Source organism: Wolffia australiana, chromosome 6 (assembly GCF_029677425.1).
Source record: "Wolffia australiana isolate 7733 chromosome 6, ASM2967742v1".
Classification (NCBI taxonomy): Eukaryota; Viridiplantae; Streptophyta; class Magnoliopsida; order Alismatales; family Araceae; genus Wolffia; species Wolffia australiana.
The window spans coordinates 17,181,256-17,205,734 of record NC_135840.1 but is presented as its reverse complement, the minus strand read 5'-3'; the positions used below and the strand labels follow the sequence as shown (position 1 = coordinate 17,205,734).

The 24,479-nt window shown below is 35.1% G+C and overlaps 2 protein-coding genes across 2 annotated transcripts; both read left to right on the top strand.

The window, feature by feature from the left end:
- The first annotated feature begins 210 nt into the window (after positions 1 to 210).
- Positions 211 to 4,695, top strand: LOC144704687 (coatomer subunit epsilon-1-like). Its single transcript, XM_078577194.1, has 7 exons — positions 211 to 480; positions 773 to 862; positions 2,790 to 2,941; positions 3,064 to 3,199; positions 3,637 to 3,792; positions 4,213 to 4,292; positions 4,393 to 4,695. The coding sequence occupies exons 1-7, from the start codon at positions 316 to 318 to the stop codon at positions 4,484 to 4,486; spliced, it is 873 nt and encodes a 290-aa protein (XP_078433320.1). The 5' UTR covers positions 211 to 315; the 3' UTR covers positions 4,487 to 4,695.
- Positions 4,696 to 22,561: 17,866 nt separating this feature from the next.
- On the top strand, positions 22,562 to 23,861 carry LOC144704155 (uncharacterized). Its single transcript, XM_078576437.1, has one exon. The coding sequence runs from the start codon at positions 22,625 to 22,627 to the stop codon at positions 23,567 to 23,569; it is 945 nt and encodes a 314-aa protein (XP_078432563.1). The 5' UTR covers positions 22,562 to 22,624; the 3' UTR covers positions 23,570 to 23,861.
- The last annotated feature ends 618 nt before the right edge of the window (positions 23,862 to 24,479 follow it).

Sequence of the window (24,479 nt, the reverse complement as noted above, 5' to 3'; positions counted from 1 at the left end):
GGGTGCAAATTGGCATAGTTTATAGATAATCATATACCTCAACATACTTTTAATTTTTATATAACTGATAATAAAATGTCATTGTTTACTTTTAGTGCAATAAAATGGGTATTTCTCCAAGACTACTAACTATTCAAGGGCCTAACCCAAATAAACCCTTTTTCCCAGTTCATACTCAGGCCCATTTATACCTCTTAATAACACTCGAAAATCCTCATTTTCAGATCTTCCTCGATCTCTCAGATCCAGTCGCCAGCGCCGGCGATTCTTCCTCTTCCGGCAATTCGATCAGAAGCTGTAATCAATCTGCGAAGAATGGCTTCCCCCGACCATCTCTTCGTTCTGCGCAACAACTTCTACGTGGGTGCGTACCAGGCAGTCATTTCCGGCGCCGAGCAGCTCCCCAGGCTCTCCCCCGAAGAGGACGATGAGAGAGACTGCCTTATCTACCGCGCCTACATCGCCCAGGGATCGTACCAGGTCTCGGGCATTGCTTATTTGTGCCTAGATTTTTGTTTTCCTTGTTTTGTAGTTGGAGAAATTTTAAAATTGTACTTGTTTTGCTTGAATCCTTTGACGTTTATGCTCGAAGTTCGATTAACATGTCTTGATTTGTTACAGAAATGGGCTCGTTCATTTCTGGAGGCAATAGATTTTATGAAAACAAGTCTGAAGAAGTAGATCGATTTTTTTCTTCATTCCCGAGGAAACGCATATCTCTGTTTATTATTCTTTTCTTGAGATTTTTTATTGAGTATCGTCTTCTGGGCAGCTTGCGATCCAGGACATTAGTGACTCCGCTTCTACTTCTCTCCAAGCTGTCAAGTTTCTTGCTAGATATCTTGATCCCACTGAGAACAAGGTTGGTCGATGGGTTTTTACTTCTTTTTTTAATTTTTCGTGGAGATTTAGTGCAATGCTCACGTCTGATAATAAAATTTCGATCTTCGGATCTCATATAGCAAATATTTATATTTTTGTTTTGGAAGATTTCTGTTGTACTATCACCGTTGATTTGATAAAAGACATCAAGTAATATCAGTTTTTTGGATAGTATCATATTTTTCTATTTACCTAGGTAGAATAGATCCCTGATGTCTTTGATTATGCCGGTTTCCTTTTCTCCATTGTGCATACGCATCATTCTCTTCAGATATTATATTTTCCATGATGTATGCTCGTTGAATAGAATTTAACTTGTCTGTTTATTCCCGTCAAATGACGATTCATACTAACAAATAACAATGCTAAACTGATGAAAAAATTGGGGATCGGGATGTTGTTTTATCAATATCTCAAAGGTTTTCAGTTTGTTTATTTATCTGTTCGAGGATAATGTAATTCGTGGAGAAAAGGTTGACCTCTATTTCTCACTGGAATGACGTGCATAGCAACAGTTTCACATGTATTTAACATGCTTTATGGACCTTGTTAATTCTCGATGCCTACAAATATTGTAACCTGGCAGCTGATGTGCGCTCAAACTTTGCAGTTAAGGAGATGACTGATCTAAGGCTCTTTTTTGTTCTCGATAACATATATTTAGTTTATTCTATCATTCATAGTGCTTTTCTCTCCATTTTATACTAGTTTTTTGCGGAAAAGAATCGATTTTCCCCTCCTCCCGGCTTTCTGAAACAATTACTGTTACACTTGTTTAATTCGTAATTTGTGAATTTTTTACCATCTTTTCCTATTGGAAAAATAATACAGTTGTGTCACCTTTATTTTACGATTATGACTGGGTGAAAACAAAAAGGGTAGTAAGGTATAGTGAATAATCAGAGTAAAGGGGTTCATTTTCAATAGAAACAAATCAAGGTGGTGAATTCTATTCCAAATTCAACAGTTATCTCTTGGGTATCATTTCCAGAAAGCTCTTTGAAATTATAATGTTGGAGTCTCTTGGTCCTTGTCTGGTCTGTCCAGGGCATCCTTTAATGATTGGATCTCATAAGGACATGTATAAAATAACAGAAAAATAGTTGTTGAAAGAGTATATGACGAATAAAAAGAATGTAAAGAACCCATGATGCGCATCAGGGTCCTTGTCTGGTCTGTCCACGGCATCCTTTCATGATTGGATCTCATAAGGGCATGTATAAAAAGCATAAAAATATTTGTTGAAAGAATATGTGACGAATAAAAAAATGTAAAGAACCCATGATGGGCATCACGTTTCCGCCCGCTGACATCTGGAGGAAGATAAAATAAGAAGAGAAGAAGAGGAAGAAGAGAAAAATCCAGAACTTGACCAGTGCAGCAAATCTGACCTTCTTGGTAAGCCAGATTTGGGCCCCGAATCCAATGAAATCTTCACACATTCTGAATGGTGGGTCCAGGTGCATCGATGGGTATGCATACCCGAGTTAATTTCAGAAAGGGAAAGATTGTTTCTCTCTTAGATGCTTTTTGAGCATCTGCTTTGGCGTCCATAGTGGGACTCGTCCATTAGGTGGACTTTGACGAGCTTAGTTTATTAAAAACTTAGACGATAGCTTTTCATATGTTCTAAGGTACAACTACAGCAGCTTGCAAATATCCCTTATTTTTTATTCAAAAAAAAAATACCAGTAGCTCATCTAGAACTTCCACTTGGTCTACGCTGCAGCTGTAAGTTGTTTGCCTTGCCTCAGCATATGTTTAAAGATGTTTGAGATATTTCTTTCTCTGATTCATTGATTTGCTTCTCCAATTACATATATGAAGCTGAACATGTTTGCATAAATTTTCCTGCATTTTTTTGGCATCTCTCTTATTCTTACGATTTATATTGTTCTCTTGTGCAGGATTCGGTTATTTCAAGCCTTAAAGAATGGCTTAACGACATTGCCATTGGAAGTAATCCCACGCTTCGGTTGGTTGCGGGCACCATCTTCATGCACGAGCAAGACTACAATGAAGCTTTAAAGCATACCAATGCGGGAGGGACCATGGAGCTGTTAGTGCCAAAAATAGTAATTTAATGATGATTCTAGGAGTATAAAAAATATATTTTAAGCTCAATTTTTTCTTGAAAATTATTTTGATTGTTATATTAATTAATTTCTTAAATATTGACAGACATGCCCTCAACGTGCAAATATACCTTAAGATGCACAGGCCTGATCATGCGGAGAAGCAGCTCAAGATCATGCAGCAAATTGACGAAGACCACACACTGACCCAGCTTGCCACTGCCTGGCATGCGCTTGCTGTGGTGGGCCAATTAATATTGACGTACAAATTGGATTACACGTATACATTGTTTTCTTATTTTATTTCTTATCATTTTTTCTTTTGTTTTATAGATTTATTTTTAATATTTTTCAAATATTTGTTTTCGATATTATTTCTTCTTTTGAGTTTTAATTTTATTCTTATAATGTTCATTTTTATTTTATTTTACTATTTATGTTTTTCCTTTATTATCCATTTTTTCATTTATATCTCGTTTTCACTTTTAGTATATTATGTATTTTATTCCTAATATATTGTTTTTAAAACTATTTATTTATAAAAGTTTATTTCTTTCCCTACTGCTTGTAGAATGAGTTATTTGCATAGATTTCAGATCATACTTTGATCCGGTAATCTCAGAGAAATTTGAGATTTTTTTGTCTTTTCACCGATTCATTTGTTTGTACCTGATCTCAGGGTGGTTCCAAGATCCAGGAGGCTTATCTTATCTTCCAGGATTTCTCTGAGAAGTATGTAATGACGGGGCTGATCCTGAATGGAAAGGCTGTTTGTTGCATGCTCATGGGGAATTTTGACGAGGCTGAAACCTTGCTCTTGGACGCATTAACTAAGGTTCCAAGCTCAATCCTCCATCCATAGCTTTTAAACAACAGTCTTATTCACGGTTTCTGTTAAAGTAAACTCTTCATATTTCATATGGATAATCGAGCAAAATTCTTGGTAAAACCTTTGATTTGAACTGATTATATTAAATTCTTACTTTTTCTGTATATCCCTGAAGATAATCCAGACAGATAATCCCACTATCCTGGCAGGGAGAGCATCATAGCTAAAAAATATCAAGTACTGCCCTGAATGTCACCATAAGATAATCCATTTGAATAGATTTTTGTGAGAATTCTTTTCAAAATTTGTTATGTTTGGTAAGTTCATTTTTCTTTTAAGACAATCGGTAGCTTCGATAATACATAACCTCATTCTATTTAACATACCAAATGCATTACTAATCTCATTCATATGTCCTCTGCTCAGGATCCAAGAGATCCAGAGACTCTAGCCAATCTTATTGTGTGCAGTCTACATCTTGGGAAGTCATCTGCTCGCTATCTAAGGTACGTCCGATTAGACAAACTCATGACTTAGAGATTATGTTACACCAATTGCCAGAAATGAAATTTGGTTTTATTTTTTTCTTGATATAAACATAAACAGCCAGCTTAAGTTGCACCATCCGCAACACATGTTTGTGAAGCGTCTTTCAGCGGCTGAGGATGCCTTTGAACAAGCCTTCCAGAGTGTTGCTTAAAGGGGCTCGTTTGTAGTTCTCTTTTTGGACAGATAAGTTGGCTTTTTCCTTGTTTCTAAAACTTTATTTTCCTCATTTCCATTTTCTGGGCATCTTTCTGTAGTAAGATGTTCAGATTATGATGTGGCCAAAGGACTCTTATATCAAGGATAACACTATCCGATTCCAGATATGATATCAGTAAATCAACATATATGGGTATTCCTGAATGGCCTTTATCTATCGAGAGCTAAAAAGTAGATTTATAGACCTGTCTTCCATACGATTAATGAATAATTTTCCAAAACAAGTGAGAAGTTCTGTTCTCCTGAAATTATTGGATTCAAAGAATTCTTATAGTGTGCTGGATTGATAAATCTTGGTGGATATATATGTTAATCCAATCATGTAGTTATCGTCTTGGATAGATAATATTTTTTATGAATTTTTTTTATGCTTCCCATTACTCCGGCCTGATATTATATATCGGGAGTTATTTGGACTATCCTGATTTTTAGAAATCTTATCGTAGGAATTGCTGTATAAAATAAAATAACCTGTATGTTTATGGGAGATAACAGAACCGGAGTAAGCAGTGCTTTTGTTAAGTCATCCATCACAAGACTTGTTTCATTTCGTTCTCCGAAGGGTTGGACAGATCAGATGGTGGACGATTAGAAATAGATTAATTGAGCAGAGTTTGATGATGGGACAGAACAGAACCCACTTCAGGGTTTTGTTTCTCGGGCGAGGACAGTGGAATTGTAACGGATTAGAGTTGTCCGTTCCGTCACGAATTCGATCACTTGTCCATGAACCGTGGGATCGGAGACCAATACAATCCACAGTCCCTACCTGGGATTTCTTTGTTTCCTTCCTTAGAGTAGTTTCCCTTTAGTAGCTTGCAATCCTCAACTGATTAGGGCAGTTAAGGAGGCTTATTAGGGCAGTTAAAAACAAACACAGTTATGTTGAGGAGGCTGGGTTTTCCTCCTGATGGGGGGTTCAGGCACCAATCTTGGATTATTACCATTCATATCTGTGTTTGTTTTTATGACTTTTTATCTCTTCTCTCAAAGTTTTCTTCCTTTCTATACTTAGTTTTTTATAAATCTGTGATTTTGGTCTGTAAAAGTGCAAGACTTCTCCATCTGATACTCCAAAAGCTCACATCTACTAAATTAATGTTTGATCCTCTTAAATGAAAACTGCTTTGAATTTATGATCTAAAGTGTGAACCTTATTGTTCTGTTGTGGAAAAAGAAACAGTTTTCTTCTAGTGTTGATTTTTATGCTTTTTATTTTTCCATTTGATTGAGAATTTTTGTCATGGTACCGTCGAATTGCGTTTAGATCGTTCCTCTCATTTAGTCTGTGACCATCCTAATATCAAAGGTTGAGAAATGGATGTAAGATCTTTAGTCACACAGGACCTACTACCATACATGAATGCTTTTTTTAATGACTGGCTGTAGCTCTGTTTTTTAATGATACTAATCTTTGAAAAAAATATAAACTATGTTCCCAAATTACACATTATGTTTGTTCTTTTTACGGCATAAATAACTCATATCTTAATTATAATAAAATCTACTGAATAACAACTAGAACCAGACACGTAATTTCAAGCTACCCAAAGCAAGTCTGAAAGTCCTATCGTTCAAAGGGAATTAGTTGAATCAAAATTTGATGAAATTATAGATTAATTTTTAAAAACGTGATTAAAGAAAAAGTGAATGTACTGAAATCGTCATTCTGAGGTCACAAAAATCAAGCAAATTTTGACTGATAGTGTCACAATAATACTTCAACAATTACTAGTGAAATTTATAAAGTTAATGATTGGAACGAAAAATGTATTTTTGTTGTTCAGTACTCTGAATTCAAAGTGGAATGAAAGATCCTATATAATAATGAGTTATTTTCAATTCTTTTATTTTATATACATCTTTTCATACCAGAAAGATAACTTGAAATTGTAAATAACATGGAACTGTTTCTGGGGACAAACATTATGGAATTTATTGGTAAAAATTATTTTGTTGTTAAGGTCGGGACAAGGTATATAAAGGAATGTATCAATCGTAGGCTATCATTGGAGATGAAAATGAAAGTGTATTCTGGTGAAAATTATGCTCTAAATGATTGTCAAAATGAACAAAATAAAATCTTTTTTCCATTTTTCTTTAGAGTTTAGAATGTTTGTAAGAATGTTTGTTTGATTGGCCATCAGGTTAGTTACCTTGATATTATTTTGATTGTTTAATGGATTATGGATTACTTGAGAAGGGACATTGCGTAATTTTTACTGTCCCATTCACCCATAAAATTCTTTCAGATGCTATTTGAAAAGCATGACCCTATACATGTTTTAGGCTCACTAGATTTATGCAAGACGTGGGCTATCACAGTGTTTGCTTTAATGTCTGCTACATTAAAATTTTAGTCATTTAAGATTTGATGTAAATTCTGGATTCAGATTTTTGGAAGACAAATTTTCAATTCAATGTTAGTCTAGACCTTCTAGAGAAGGCCAGAGCAGACCAAAAATATGGTACGATATTTTTATAGATTTGTCCCTATAGTTTCTACTTTGTTTTGTACAACAGAATCATGGGTAAAGTTTCTGCAGAGACACACCCACTAATGTCACAAGTGAGATAGGCGTCTGTGGACATGTCTTTCAAGGTTGTAGGTATTTTTGGGCTGTAATTTTTATAAAATACAGTGCAAGGAAAAGCCAAGTTCAAAATTATTTTTAAAATCATTCTTAGTCTCTTACAGTGAACCTTAGTCATCATCTTCTCTTCTCTCTCTCTCTCTCTCTCGCTCTGTGAAACAATGAAACCCATAAGTTTGGTAGTGGTAGAGATGAACATTTAAACAACTCTTCTGCATTTGTACTTCTTGTTAGCTTTATAAATTTACTTGATATTTTGATTATGTACAGAAGTTTGATGTCCAGTATACTGAATTTGAGAACCTCTTCAAGATCTCCTTGGTCCTTCATATCTAATAGGACCATCTATAATATCGTATTTTTTTAATATGAGACCCACCTTGTAATGGATGCAGCATCATGGGCGGTTTATCAGACAATATTATACTGTTGATGAAATGCAAATTCTCAAAAGGACCTGAATGAAGGATTATCTTTTGTACAATCCCCTTTTGTCTACGAAGAGTAAATTGTACTTGTTTGCATACCTTGGTAGAGTTTTAATTGTAATACAGGTAAGGAGTAAAATAAACGGAGATTCTTTGATGCCAAAAAGAGACAATAATAAGCCCAAGCTTCCACTTCCACATATACCATAAAAGAGGTTCAATGCACACAAAGTTCATTTTTGAATCCCCATTACAAGCCCTTTTAGAATGTAGCTAAAATGAAGGTACGAATTCTGGAACTAACCCAGAGGCCAAATTCTGAAAGTATATCTACAAGTGTGGGTGACCAGAGTTATAAATTTAAGTTGAAGATAAATAAATCATAGCCCTCCAAATCCCTATATAAAATCTAAAGTCTCTGAGATATATGACGACTCAATTTTTTTCTTTTTCTATCTTTCTGTTTCTCATCTTAAAATCTGGTATCAACATGTTGTTGATGATGAATTGCATTAGATTTCTCTGATTCTTATTTTCTATAAGAGTATGGGAGAGAGAGTTCAAGTTTGACCAATATTATTCGAGAAAGTCTCTGCTTGGAAGTGACAACAAGATTTTTAACATTCCTAGTTCTTTCATTTGAATTTTATCAATTTTTTCTACACAAAACAAGTTATAAAATTTCATGCATGATGTTTATGATTTTATATTGTATTAATTCTATCATTAATGCATAAATCTTGCAAAACTCAAGAAAAAAAGGAAATGGATTTATTATGTGAATTAGTTTATAAAAGGGGATTACTACTTAAACACCAAGAGATATAAAGTTTACGCATTGTGTTGTATAATTTTGAAATGTTCTATCATGTCGAAGCATTGAATTATGATGTGCATTTCTTGGTGTTTGGGTAGTAATCAATTTTATGCTCTAATTCACATAATATATAAATTTTCCTATTTGTCCTTACTTTTAGAAGATTTATGCATGAAGGATTGAATTAATATGACCTTAATATTTTGATTCCATTATAAATCTTTCCTTTCTAAGTTTATCAGATTGTTCTTTGTGTAATTTTAGTCATGACAGGATTATTATAGAAGGGATTAGTAGAGAAAACCACCAGTGAAAAGGAAAAAGTTTGAATGAGGAGCAAGCACAACTACAATCTGAGGGCTTGGGGTAACTTGACACTGCCATATGTCGAAGATAGTAGTAAAACACCCCATATCTGCTCTAAAAAGCACATAAGCAAATCACATACTTGTGTCCTTTCATTTTTCTTATTTCATTTTATCCTGTTTACTCAAGGAAAAGCAATGGCTTAAGGTGTTGGCATGGTCGAATCACACACCAACATCTGGCTGTACTGGCTGTACTGGCTGATGGGACAATGCTGAAGAGAATCAATGACCATCATATCTAAAGAGGGTCCACGACTCCATTTTAATCGTACTTCAACCATTCTGCACTCGTTCTGTCTCCTTCCGCTTCTTTTTTGTCTTACTTTCCCTTTCTCTCTCTTGCTTTCCCTTTCTTTTTGGTCTTACTACTATATCTGAATCTCTCTCTCTCACTTTCTATCTCCCACCCTCTCTCTCTCATTTGCTCTCTCTCGTGGTTTCTCCCTCTATTCTTTATATCTATGTGACACAGTCTTAGTACAGGAACAATGTAGGAACAGGACTTGAATCCACATGCCTTGCTCTACTTGAAGCAGCCAAGTCCTAGATCCACAAAACTAGGCTCTCTAACCCTTCAGCCCACAAGGGATTGTGCTTGAATCCACAAGCCCTGAAGCACTCTCTAGCTAAGAGAACACTTAGAGGGGAGAAAAAACAGTTTCAACAAAACAATAGACTTCAATCATAATCCTTGAAGGGTACATGGGGCCCTTATAAATGCCACAACAAGTGCAAGGTCGTCCCTAATGACTGTACCCATGAAAGGGCAACTAAAAAATTGAGAAAACCATTTCTAACAAGCTAAAACAGAGGATAAGTAGGCTGACAGGCCTCAACATAGATTTTGTACAGATTTTGGGGCCCATAGAAGGTCTCAAGAAATATTTGTGTGGCTCAAGAAGATCATGATAGGACAAAATAGAAGATAAGCAGCTCTAACAAGATAGAGCAAATATATTCTGCAGATCCTGGCAAAAGAAGAGTCTGTTATAGGATTTTGTCAGATAAATTTTTCAGTGAATCCTGTGAGAGAAAATATGTTAAAGGATCTTGTCATAGAAAATCTGTTAGGGGATTGTGTTAGAGAAAATCCAATTAGGCAAAATATGTGAGAGGATTTCGAGGGGCTCCAGGTATTCTTCTGCAGATCTTATAAGCTCTAAAAGAACCTCCTTCTTGGGTCACAAGTTGCTAATGGGCCTTTGAAAATGGGCTTTTGGGCTACATAACTATGTTTCTTTGTCTTTCTGCCTGTCACTTTCTCTTGCTGTCACTCACTCGAGCTCTCTTTTTCTCTCTCTCATATCTTCTATCCCTCCATCTCTTGCTCAATGGCTCTCTTGATGATAAAAAGCCATCATTTTTAAAAAATCTTTTTTACATTGTCTTGACATAGGAAACATTTAAAGACATGAGAAGTACTGTCAATATCTGATATCCATCTATAAGATAAGCCATTAAAATATCAAAGCCCTTAAAAATGTAGAATGCTAACAGATAATATATTTAATTACAGATACTGTCATGGAATTATCCCATTAGCGGCAATAAATATCAATGAGAGGATACTTAATACTGTGGTGGAAATTTCATCTTCTTGATATATATTAAATGATATCAATTATCAATAATGGACTCCCAGATATGGAAGTAAAGATGAACAAAACCCTAATTGATCTAGTTATGTGATATCTAGTTTTGTATATGCTATCTGAACCGTAAATACACAGAGATAATAATATTCTGGATAAAATACAAGATCTTATGACTCAGTGATAACCATGCATAGTGCTATGAGAAAGATATTCTGGATAAAAGTAAGACAGTGCCGATATTTATTATTTTATGTAAACAACACAACAAAATAAGAACTTAGAAGTTTAAAAGCATGTTATCATGTAATATATTTGTGCACTTATCATGTTACTGCTACCACCAGAAGTTTGCATTTATATGAAAGTACGTTGCTACATAAAGGTCTTAGAACTTTGAACCTCTCAAATGAAGGATAGGTTGTCTATAAAAGATTGGTGGTGCTTTTTTGCACTTTGGGGATGGGTGGCTGCAACACTTTATGAAAGCACATATGCACGCAAGGAAAAGAGAATTCTAACCGTTTCTAACCAATTATTTTCTACGTTAAATATTGTATAGATTTTTTTTTTGAGTTGATTATTTTGGTGTATCATCTTCAAGGATGCAAACATCTTTCAGGGACAGTCCACACTAAAATCTATACATTTGATTAAATGTGATTGGAATATCCCCTATAAGTCGAAATTGATGAGTTTTAAGAAATTTCACCTGATGTGAAATTGTTGAGTTGTAAGAAATTTCACTTGATGTGATCATTTTGTACATCCATTCAATATATATCTAAAACACAACTCTCATACCCATCAACAAAGACACTAGAATAGAGTATCTATGTTTATTTGGAGTAACATATTTTCCTCAAATGGTTAACTATAAATGATAACTACTGGTAGAGGAACCTAGTTACACAATACACATTTTAGGGAATTATTAAATAAATATGGAGTCCAAATTTCTGGCACCACACTGGACATCTAAACTAAATCAAAAGGTGAATGTATGCAAATTTTAGATCAATATATACTTTTAAATGTCATCTGAATTAACAAAATTGATTGGTATAATGTATTCCACTGCCTTATGAGCATATTGTCTGGTTAGAGGACGTCCATCAGCATGGAAAATCCTGGTATTTATCTGTCGAGGTAGAACTCGGAGATTATTAGGATATGATTAAGTTAAAATTTGATTATTATTTTACAATAACCTTACCCACATACTGATTTTACCCCTAGAGATCTGAAATCGTCACATAAATTTAATGATAAAACCACAGTCTTCCATGCAGGCAGAATAATATTGTTTTCAATGGCACCGTTTGGTCACAGAATTTGTATGTAAATCACAGAATTTAATGATAATAAATATATTAAGATCAGATCCAAATTTTAAAAATATGTTCTATGGTTAATGAATTTTCATCATAGGAAAACTGGCGGTACATTCATATCCTTGCAGAATATTAATGCACATATTTTGTATGTAAATCACCCTCACCTATTTAAGATACTTGAACCTAAGTTATTATGACTCAAGCTTCCAAATTCATAAATGTATTATCACAATAAAATTAAGTTATTAATTTTTTAATTTCATTTATTCCATCATATGATTTTATCTTCATAGACTTAGATAATGGTTCATTTTATTTTACTCTGATAAGAAATAAATTTATTCCATAATTCCCTGTCAATATTGTGTGTAATTGTGATATATATGAGAAATTTAATACGATTAATACAATATTGAGTTGACATTTGACAAGCTTGTTCTCCACTTGATTTGCTCTAACTTTGATGTTGTTATTTTTTAAGACGCTGCGGTCCATTTGCCACTTTTGAACCTTGATGTATCTCCTCGGAATTGGAGTGTTCTACTCTTTTCTTCAATGCGGTTATTGCATCAATATTTTATTAATCATATAAATATTTCACCTATATATATAATACCTCACCATATTTTCAGGGAATTATGGAATGAATTCATGTCTTATCAATATTTTATTACAATACATTAATTAATTCAAAATTTCATGTTATGATTATTAGGGGCTAATTATGTGTACACGAGTTTTATGAATTAAGTGTGCAATCGCTGTTTCTGTGATCTATGCATATGCCACTTGTTGAAGTTGTTTACTCTTCCACTCTGTAAGTTTTTTTACTAATTATAGGGTATGAAATTAAATAATTCAATCACTAGACATTCTCCATGTGTATAATTTCAATAAACCAATTAGAAAAACTTGTTTTTTGGATTTGAGAATATGGTAAGTTTACATGAAATATTCTCTACCACTGCCATGTATATATCTTGCCTTTCATAATTTCCAATAGAAGCTCTAGCCTATAGATCTATCTCTGACGCCATTTATTATCTCATATCTTGAATCTGATTCCTTAGTTCTATTTATTATAATTCTATGTATTTTTAATTTGATTTTTTTATAATCTCTTTCAGGCTTCAAACCTACAACATTACACACTCAAATATGGGTACTCACGTTTCTAAGGTCTAATATATGATCACTGTTTTATAATCTTAGACAACTTTAATGAAATAATTCTGACCTCATTATTCAAGATTATGATTATAATTGAAAATACTTTCTCCTGATATTTGTGATAAAAATGTGCTTTATAAAACAAATGAATATATTTCATGGTTCGTGCTTTCAAAAGTGAGTATACAACAAATTAATCAACTTTAATATCTAACATATATTTTTTATGTTTTTTTGACTTCACCAATTGGTCCAACATATAAAACTGTTAGAAGAAAAAAATAAATACTCCATTATAATCACTTGTCCAAGGGATTTTTAAACTTCATAAATATGATTTACGAGGTAAATATTATTATTTGAAAACACTAAAGATCTACATGTCTACCATTAACGCAATAGAGCAATAAGTAAAGTGATTTGAAGCAAAAAAGTGATTTAAAGTGATTTTGTACATTAAATTATGTTTATTATCCTCCTCTATATGATGAATGGTGACCACTTATGATGTCCTCTTTTGATTTTAAGATCAATCATAGTTCACTGGACTAATTAAATTCTCTAGCGTAATGGGATAAGGTATGCTGTAAGAATTTAACGTACAAAAGAACCATAATTTATCATAAAATCTGGGGGTTCTTTCAGTGTAAAATTTAATGAAAAATTAAGATTATTTTAGTTGATTTTATGGTTCTTGAGGAAAATTTCTAAAATCTTGAATAAATTGCAGTGCATTATAATAATTTTTCATTTTGTAATTTACTTAATTGAAAAAAAATCTTTACTGAAAATAAACCTATGAATAATACATTGGAGAATTATCACGTATTTTATCAGCAAAATTTTTAAGATAATTAAAACACATTGTAACAAATAGCATGTCAACTTTTAAATTTTAAAATCATGAACTTATACATTTTTATATTAAAATGATTATTGATGGGTAGCATCAAAATTAAAATGGAGATATTTATTTTAGAATTGTATTTAAAATATTGGTATGGATATTTAGAACATCATATTCACAAAGAAAAAAGGTTTGAAAGTTGAACTATACTGAATTATTATTTTATGGCATTATAGCACTATATTGTTGGATTTTTTTTATTCAGGAGACACAACAGTGGAGAGGGTGATTCCACCTACAAATCCATTTTGACTTGCTCCTGGCCTATGATTGTTCCTTGAATTGCACTGTTTCCTTATTTATGAGAATTATCTTGCATACATCCATTCATATCTTGTATTAGACCATATCTAAATCTGTTCTCCTCTATCCAAAAGCTTTCCATATCACCTTTCCCTGCCATTACACCATTTAAAGTTCATGCAAATATTTTATATCAATTTATATAGATCCATTCACCTCTCGCTACTATATTCCTTATTATCCCATGATCATTTCCTTATTGTGGAGTTATTTTCCTTTTTTGACCGTCTCTCAAACAATATCTTATCTCTATTATGTTTCATATTAATATTCATAATCTAAATAAATATTAACTATCACATTTCCACCTCAGCACTTTCATCTCTCCACATGCTATATTATAATATTTGTTCTCACCTTTTAAATCACACTTTAGATACTATAAAAGTCCTGATAATCGTTCTTGTGAAGACACTTCTTAATCATAATTAAAAAAAATCATTCCATTGACCACTTTTTTTATGAACAAAAATCATTCAGATTCAATATTAGTATTGAGTGTATCAGAAATTGGTATTGAATTCGAAAAATGTTGGAAGGAAAGGAGAGGATAAACATCCAGGGAAAAAGTAACATTTAGGCAAAATATTTGTTAATACATGGCTCGAGAGAGGCATGTGAACTATTAATGTCTCTCCCAAGGAAACTGAAAATGATCTTTGTCACCAAAAACTAAATGTTTGGAAATAATGGATTCCTTTGATTTATTTGTCTTAAAAAACAAACTATGGTAGTCATGATACAATTTCATAGGAAGAAGAAGAAAAAATTTCCTTGAAAACAACTGAAATTGGATCATTCTTTTTCATGTTGGTGGCATGACTGGGGAGAAGGCACGCATTTTACTGGGGCTCTCCACAAGATTCAATGAATAATTTATAAGTTGGGTATTCGGTTATGATATAGTAAAATAGTATAATTTAGAATGCAATTTAAATGAGATTATTTTTACACTCATTATAGTAAAATCTTCTATATAAGTATAATAAAATTTTAATTTAAAAATAACCCAATAAAAATAAAATTAGGGTGAAGAATAAAAAGTCATGTGTAGCATAATCTTGTTATACTACTATATTGCATTCAGTGTAAACGTTTTGGAAGGTGATGAATAATAAAATTTACCTGCTAAAGAAGCTAAGACATAAAATGTTTGAAAAAAAAAAGCAAATTAGAAAAGAAACACGTGAAAGAAAGTAAAAGAATATAAGATAATCTAGCATATAAAATAAACATTTATGATTATATGTTTGGAAAACCATTGCTTAATGATTGGTTGAATATTGATGATTAATGCATTACAATAATATCACTCAAGTAACGAGCTGGATAATCGTGTCATTAATATTTTATTAGAAAGTTACTAAGTTTTATTATTACAGTCATGTATTTGATTTCTTTACTATTTTTTACTTATGGGATTATTTGGATTTATAATGTATTCTTAAATGAATGCAAACTATACTGTTCTTTCATTTTATTTTCATCTATCAATAATTTTAGAGATATGTGCTTTTTTTTCATCCATGCGTACCACTGTTAAAGATATCTAAACCATTATTTGATATTTCATATAAATGTTTAACCTGAAAACATCAATGTGATAGATATGACATGTATGCAAGAGATTTATACTAATCAACATAATTAGTGCGCCCAGATCTTGAATTTGAATAAATTAAGAAGATGATTAATTATTTAATTGGCCCGAAAGTGCATTGTAGTTGAATGATATGAATACCCTTTTTTATTTGTACGTGCGTCACACAATCTTTTTATTCTTCCTCAAATTAGAACTTTTTTGAAACAAGTTTTCAAGTCTTTGGTTGAGTTTTGGATCAAAAGAGCACAATGTAGGGTTTAAATTTTTTCCATCAATGTCGAAAGTTTAAGGTTAAGCCAGGGATACTACAATCATCCCCATACGAGCTCTAATGTAAGCGTTAATTTTGATAAATCCAGGTCATCTAGGAGTGGTATGAAATCTCTAGTCACACATACCTCAAGAATCATACGGGGATTCATCCTCTCAACATAGTTAAAAATCATTATTTCGGCTTTTTTCATACAAATAAAATATGATTTTTATTCATATTTTTTTTAGAGTACGTAGTAAGTCGTTTGCAATTAGATTTTGAATTTTAAAATCTACTTTCAATTATATTGTTTCAAGCTGATAAAAATTGAAATCAATAACCCATGGAACGTAGCAAGTCTATAGATATGCAAACAAAGGTTTTCTTGATATCTTCTGTTATTTTTCTGTTTTTTATTTTTTGGTATTTTATTGTTACAAAATTTATTTAATTGAATGTATTTCCAGTGATTGAGCCTAAATATATGTTAGTAATATCTCATTAAAAAGATTGAGTATCATCCAAATCGAGAAAACGTATAGAAGAAGTTTCTATAAATCATTAATTTCTTTGTGTTAAATCTCTATGAATCAAACTTATTGAAAATGCTGTGTTCCTATAATTTTTTACTTTTATCTTATTCTATAATTATTCAGAAAAGTCATATTATTTAATGCAAGGTATATTGAGAAAATCCATCACGACTGTATCGTCTGTTGATCTGACCATTTTGGCAACACCTTTTTGACGGAGAGTACTTTTTGTCGTATATTATACATACATCAATGTTATTTTAACAGAAATATATATTTATATCTGTTTATTCAACATAAAAATCATTCATGAAGTGATTACTAATATCCTTAAAAAGGACCTAATGAAAGATTCTAGTATACCCAGATTTTTCATAGCTTTTTTTGCTTCTTTCAATTGTATGTTTTGAAATATTATGGAAAGACCTTTGATACCTTTTTAGGGTAACAAGTTCTTGTTTAATTTTAATTAGTAAATACTTCAAGCATATACAAGATAATTATGATCAATATTTTTTTTTCAACAAAGGATTCTTAGAAGAATGTTTCCTAATCAGTATTTGGAAGATTTCGATCTATTGGGAGATAATAATGCGTTCTTTGATTATTTTTGTTAACTAATTATGGGATAAAAGAGGTGCTACTGATCTTATTTTGATATAATATTTAGAGGGAATGATATTGGATAAATATTTTGCTATATATCAGGTTCTAGAAACATGGGCCAGATACATCTAGTCGTAGATAACCAAGTTGAAAAAGGAAATTTTATTTAGAACTTTTTATCATATGAAAAATAGGTATTGAAGATTTCTGTTGACTGATTTTATACTGAGTATATTTCAATACACACATTTTAAACTTGTCTCATCTGAACCAAAATTGTTCCATTGCAAGATATATGTTACTAAAATATATGAGTACAATAAAATACACGTAAATGATATTTTTTTACCATATTGAGTTTGATGATTGGTGGTATGTCTTCGAAATATTCCTTATTGAAAAATGTATGATTTATCTTACGGGTATACACAATTTGATTTTATAATTAAAGGGGTCTCAAGGAATGAGACATTTGGATAGTTGAGATATATTAAGAGTAGTGAACATATTAAGTTGTATAGTTAGATTTATTATCTTCATTTCATTCAGAGACATTAGTGAATCACCAATTGTCAATGGGTGAAAATATTTTCATGATAAGTGACTTAGACAGATAATGATTTGGGATGTTTAAAAATATTTTCATGACAATTGGAACTTGGAGTTGACATATAGTGATAAGATATTATTCGTGAGCTTGAGCATTAATGTAAGATTATTAGAGTGACATTGTGTCCTGATTAGTGTTGGTGAAGTTCTTAAAACTAGAAAAACTGATTTGACTATGATTCTTGACTCATACAAGTCAAGCATTTTACCCATTCAGAGCGAAGGAGCAGCTCAGTGTGAGTCAAGAAGTGGCTGATTAAGACTTGTGGCTTGACTTCAATAAAGTGTGTATTGAGGAGTGTCAACTCTGCAGTCAGCACAAACATGCACCACCCACACCAATAGGGACTTGAAAATATTGTTTAGTTAATATTTCAAGTATCTTGTACTCGTTAAGAGAAATAGACAGCTAGGATAAAATCTAGGAATTCACATAGTTGGGATCAAATCTAGATGGCTAGGATCAAACTATAGAATAGGAAACATTCTCGTTCCATCTAACGGTGAAGTTTTGTTTTAATATAGCAGTTATACCAGTTTTAATGGTTATGATTAAAATAGACAATTTCTATATTTAGTATCATTTTGTATTATAAATACCAAGCAATCAAATTGTAACTGCACGGATGAATACAAAGATCTAATTCAAGCTTGTCTTGGTGTAGCTTTTCTTCTTCTTCTTCTTCTTTCTCTTGTTTCATCCGAGTTCAAGATCTTCAACAGCGTAGATAGACTTCTGATTTCAGGGAAAGATGCACCAATGTTGATAAGGCATACTTATAAGACACAATAACTGGTTTGAGGATGGAAGAGCATTTAGGACGAAGGTTGGACCATATTGAGTGGGGAGCAGCAATGTAATCTATTGAAGTCAACCTTAGGGAATCTGGGTGGACGTAAAGGAACTAGAGATGCTCGAAAGAGTGGTCTTTAGACTAACATACATGTGTGCTTTACCGACTCTGACATGTAAATGGCACAATCGAGTATTGTTTAATAATCTATCGTAAAGGTAAATTAAACTGGTACGCAGCAGGACACTCGAGAAGTTTAAATGCCCAAAAAGGAGTAAACTATTCGTGAGCAAAAGACATACAAGAAGTTTGTTTAATTCATAAATATGAAAACTAATATATACATCACAAATATAATGAAATATGAACTAGGTGACCCCTCTCAGTGCATATCACAACCCTATTTGGTGACATATACTCTTCTATTAAATACCTAATAAATTTTGTTTTTAAGAAATGAAGGATGAGAAACTGAATCATCAGAACAATTAGAAGAGGAACAGAGTTTAAGAATCATATCACGAGTTATAAAATATTTTCTGTTCTTAATCATTGTTATTTCCAAGAGATTTGATACTGGTTGGGCATAAGTTATTAAATTATGACCAACTAAAATTCGACATGGTGATAAACTAAGTGATACTTATTACTGAATATTGGAACTAAATTTTAATAAATTTAAATTATTCCATGAGAAAGAAAGTTGCCACTATCTGCGTAAAGCTTTCTACTCGAGGGTAAAATGACGTAAAGAAATTCCGTTGATTATTCAATGGGGAATAGGGATCAAACAAAACAATTTTTTTTTGTTTGTAATGTTCCCCATGAAAAAAAACTCCGAAGGGCGTTGATTAAAGATTCTCTCATGAAACTGTTGAAATCCCTGAACTAAAATGTGAACTCGCGGTTTACTTTGCAAGAATCGGTGGTGGGGGCCATTTCAGTCAATAGGTAATGAGGATAATGCCCCACATCAAATCATTTTATCTTCTTTGCATGCTACTTCCTCCTACCATTCTGTCTATAGAATAACAAGCCTCAGACTACTTTTACGATTGCTATATTTTGTGCCAAGAGAATTCTAAGATATCCATATTATTACTCAGGATATTTTGAGTTTCCTATTCTCTAGTAATTATGATATACTGTGTATTCTCTGCCTTTTTGGGTTGAGTGCTATGCAGGAGAGCCTTCAACTCATATTTTGTGATCATTTCCTTATGGTGGACCTTCACTTTATTTTATAGGATATCACTTTATTTTCCAATTAACTGTGTTGATTTTTACTTCATGCGATCTGATCTCTATTTTTGTAAAATTATGACTTTCCCAATAATCGTTTTTTCACCGGAAGGCTACCTCGACCGCCCGAGCTACGGAGGGGGTGTAGTTGGTGGAAGGGCATTCCTTACAAAAGGTAATGTTTTATCAAGGTCTGAGATCAATCGGAGCGAGTTTAACAGTAAATACTTATCCATAAAACTGTATCGATTTTCTATGAGATTTAGTGTATACCTGTGAGATGTAATTTTCGCCCGCATTTGTCTCACATTATAGGATTACTCCCATTTCTCCCCATGGAAAAGTCATTTGTCCCACATTATAGGGTTACTCCGTTACCCATTTTTCCCCGTGCCTTTTATCCTTGCTTGGAAGTGTTCACCAGAATACATGATGCTCGTACAATTTCCTGAAAATTAACCCACTGCGTGTACTATTTTTTCCTGTGCCATTTATCCTTTCGTGGAAGTGTTCAAGAGAATAATACATCATGCTTGTACAATTTCCTGAAAATAAGATCACCTTTGAAACGGCTAGTGGAAGTAATAGTTTGAGGCAAAAAAAAAATTCAATGACCTCATGAATCATTTTCTGATGCAAAGCATTTTGTTTACATTAAAAATCATGTCGATAACTATGTAATACCAGATAATCTTATTAAGCACAGGAAATACTTGAGTTTTATGCAGTACAAAGTGGACATCGATGGGATATCCCCAGTCAGTAACACTTGAACAGGGAAAAAAAGCAGTACATAACCTTTAAATGGGAACGCAACCAGTATTTTTATATAACAACAAAAAATGAGACACTCGAGATGGGTGTTGCTGCGGCGATTATTTTCTAGAAAACAGTGATGGGCAGATTCTGACCGGATCTTCTTCTGCTTAAGCGCAAGCTGGCTTAATATGTCGTCTTCCTTCTCACCGAATGGACAAATGTCCGGTGCGGAATGAACCACCGTTGCATGTTACTTGACAAGATAGTTTTTCTTGTGTTCAGACGGCGCTTTTCCCCAGCCAATACGCAGCGCCTTTCTCCTCTCATATCGGCAGGCAACGACAAAGACAGTACATACTCTTATCAATCCCGCTTGGCTGCGCCTGTTAAACTTGTACAATTCACCGGCCACGTATCCCTACTAAGATGGAGACACTCCCCACCGTTTACTTCGTCACACACGTCGTTTTTGAATCCCTTGAAGTTACTTTCAATCGCCCGTGAACTAGTCTGGCTTGTCTTGGACACAACCAAAAACCCTTTTATCATGACATTGAATTTATATTTTTATCGGTGTAGGATTCTATCTTTACTTGTTATTGTTCATCTTTTCATCGATTATCTCGCTGTTTTTTTTTCGCTCGCGTTTCCAGTGCATGTACGTACCCTAACCATTGGCAGAAGTGAATGTTCTAGAGATTGGTTAAGCACTCCCGTGACTAAGGTGTCCTGGACCACTTTAATATCCCTTCTCCTACGCGGTGAATGTTGACATCCTGCTTACTCTATTTTGACCTAATGTGTGTAGAAGAGTGGGACTGGGAGTGATAGTGATGGTGATGACAATGACATAGAAGAGAGATAGTGTGGAGAATTGCACCCGATGATGTCCTTGCACGGAAAGGACAAAATGAAATCGATTGAACGGCGATGGAATAACCACAGGAGCGGCCGTCCTATGGGCGTATTCCAGTTCAGAGGAAAACCGCGGCGAGCACGTGATGGAAAGTAAAATATATGGGTTTTAGTCAAGAAGAAATCGATAGCTATTTTTTTAGAGAGAAGGGAAAATTGAGGGAAACAAAGAGAGAGAAAGTGAAGGAGAGTGAGAGAGAGAGAGAGAGGGAGCAACACAGAAAGAGGGAGCGACACAGAGAGAGAGACAGAGAGAAAGAGAGCGACAGAGAAAGAACGAGGGAGACAGTGGGAGAGAGCAACACAGAGAGAGAGCTGCACAAAGGGACAGGCAGAGAGAGAGAGAGCGAGAACGATACAGAGAGAGAGAGCGGTACAGAGAGACAGGCAGAGAGAGAGAGAGCGAGAACGATACATAGAGAGGGAGGCAGAAAGAGAGACAGTGAGAGAGAAAGAGAGTCAAAGAGAGAGAGAGACAGAGAGAGAAAGAGCGTAAGAAAGAGAGAGGGCGAGAAAGGGACAGAGAGAGAAAGAGCGTAAGAAAGAGAGGGCGAGAAAGGGACAGAGAGAGAAAGAGCGTAAGAAAGAGAGGGCGAGAAAGGGACAGAGAGAGAGACAGAGACGGAGAGAAAGGGACTGAGAGAGAGAAAGAGCGTTAAAAAGAGCGAGAGAGCGACATAGAGAGAGAGAGAGGGACACACACAGCGAGAGAAAGAGCGTCAGAGAGAGAGAGACACAGAGACAGAGATAGAGACACAGATTGAGAATCTGAGGCAGAGGGAGGCGGAGACAGGGACACGGAGAGAGATAGAGAGAGACAGAGACCAAGAGCGAGAGAAAGAGAAATAAAGAGAGCGAAAGAGAAAGAGAAAGGGAGGAAAGTGGGAGACAAAAAGAGCATCAAAAAGAGAGAGAGAGGGACAGAGAGAAAGAGAGAAAGAGCGTCAAAGAGAGAGAGAGATAGAGAGACAGAGAGAAAGGGACAGAGATAGAGAGAGAAAGACGTAGACTGAGAGTGAGAGAGAGACGGAGACAGACACATCGAGAGAGATAGAGAGAGAGAGACAGAGATCAAGAGCGAGAGAAAGAGAAATAGAAATAGAGAGAGCGAAAGAGAAAGAGAACGAGAAAGTGAGATAGAGGAGAGAGGGAGGGAGGGGAGAGTGCAGCCTATAAGAGGAGGGACGACCGCTCCACTAATCTCCACAAGTGAAGAGAGAACAGTCACACGGACTTGGAGGAGATGGGGAAGCTACTCCTGGCAGTCTTCCTCGTCCTGGGCTGCAACGTTCTCTCTTCCTTGGCATGCACCTACTGCCCTCGGCCCGTCCCCTCGCCACCTCCCCCTTCACAAGAGGTGCCCTGCCCTCCCCCACCCAAGAAAGTCCTGCCACCTCCGCCCCCTAAGAAAGCTCCACACCCTCCGCCGCCTCCGCCGAAAATCGTTCCTTCTCCTCATCCTCCACCACCAAAGGTCGTTCCTTCTCCTCCTCCACCACCGAAGGTCGTTCCTTCTCCTCATCCTCCACCACCAAAGGTAGTTCCTTCTCCTCCTCCACCACCAAAGGTTGTTCCTTCTCCTCCTCCGCCACCGAAGGTCGTTCCTTCTCCTCCTCCGCCACCGAAGGTCGTTCCTTCTCCTCCTCCGCCTCCGCCAAAGGTCGTTCCTTCTCCTCCTCCGCCTCCGCAAAAGGTCGTTCCTTCTCCTCCTCCACCGCCAAAGGTCGTTCCTTCTCCTCCTCCGCCTCCGCCTAAGGTCGTTCCTTCTCCTCCTCCGCCACCGAAGGTCGTTCCTTCTCCTCCTCCGCCTCCGCCTAAGGTCGTTCCTTCTCCTCCTCCGCCTCCGCCTAAGGTCGTCCCTTCTCCTCCTCCTCCGCCCACTCCTGTGCCGTGCCCGCCGCCGCCGCCGCCGCCTGTTGCTAGGCCGGGATGCCCAATTAACGCTCTCAAGCTCGAAGCCTGCGTGGACGTGCTCGGTGGGCTTATCCACATCGGCATTGGCGGCAGCGCCGCCGAGAAATGCTGCCCTCTCTTGAGCGGCCTCGCCGATCTCGACGCCGCGCTGTGCCTTTGCACCGTCATCCGCGCCAAAGTGCTCAACATTAGCATCATCCTGCCCATCGCTCTGGAGCTCTTGGTGAATGACTGCGGGAAGCATCTTCCTTCCGACTTCAAGTGCCCGAGTTAAGTCGACCTGCTTAAATTGCCGGTTGCCACGGACGTAGACTACGTCCCGCTCTCTGTTTTGCACACAGACGGAGCTCCAGAAAAGCCACAATAAAGTATGGAACTGTGTTTCGTTCCAGGTCACAAGTGCGTTATCTAATGAAGTTGAATTGCTTTTCCTCCGGTGATGAGGGAAGCTTCAGCAGCTCTTAATCGTCGTCGATACGTTGGCTTTTCGTTCTGATTGTGATTTGTTTTTTTTACTGTGTGTAGACGAACGGGGGATATCTAGTGAGTAAATGATTTGTGTCGTATGTCTAGAAAAAGAAATTATATTTAACCTGAAAAATCTTATTTATTAGTCAGTTTTAGGACTACCAAGGGACTAAACCGTTAAAGTCTAATAATCTTATGGTCGTTCACTATGTTTTATCGACACTTCACGTTTAGGAAAGGAAATCGAATCATAATATATCATATATTTAAGAAAAATACATACAATTTTAAACCTCAAATACTACATGATGATACAATTAAGTACTTTGTCATGAGCAGATAGCTGGCATACAAAAAAAATAGAGCTGATTACTTGATGTATACTTGCATGTGATGGTTAAGAAACAAAAGATAAACTTTAAAGATATATTGATTTGATATATTACCTGCGTCAGCTTGAACATGGGTATAATATATGTATTTATACTCACAGTTTTTTTACGTATATTATTGAAAGTGGGAGAATGAAATGAAATCTATAGTTCTCTTCACATTCATAGCTGAAGGTGTAAATGCAGTGAAGACCCAATAAACTTCTTTTTTTGAACCAATACTTTCACCTCTCTATAGCAATCAAAGTGTTAGGCCCCTAACTAGGCGGCATCCCTACCCAGTGGCCTGCATGCTTATAAGGAGGGTGTGTTCGCGCATAGATT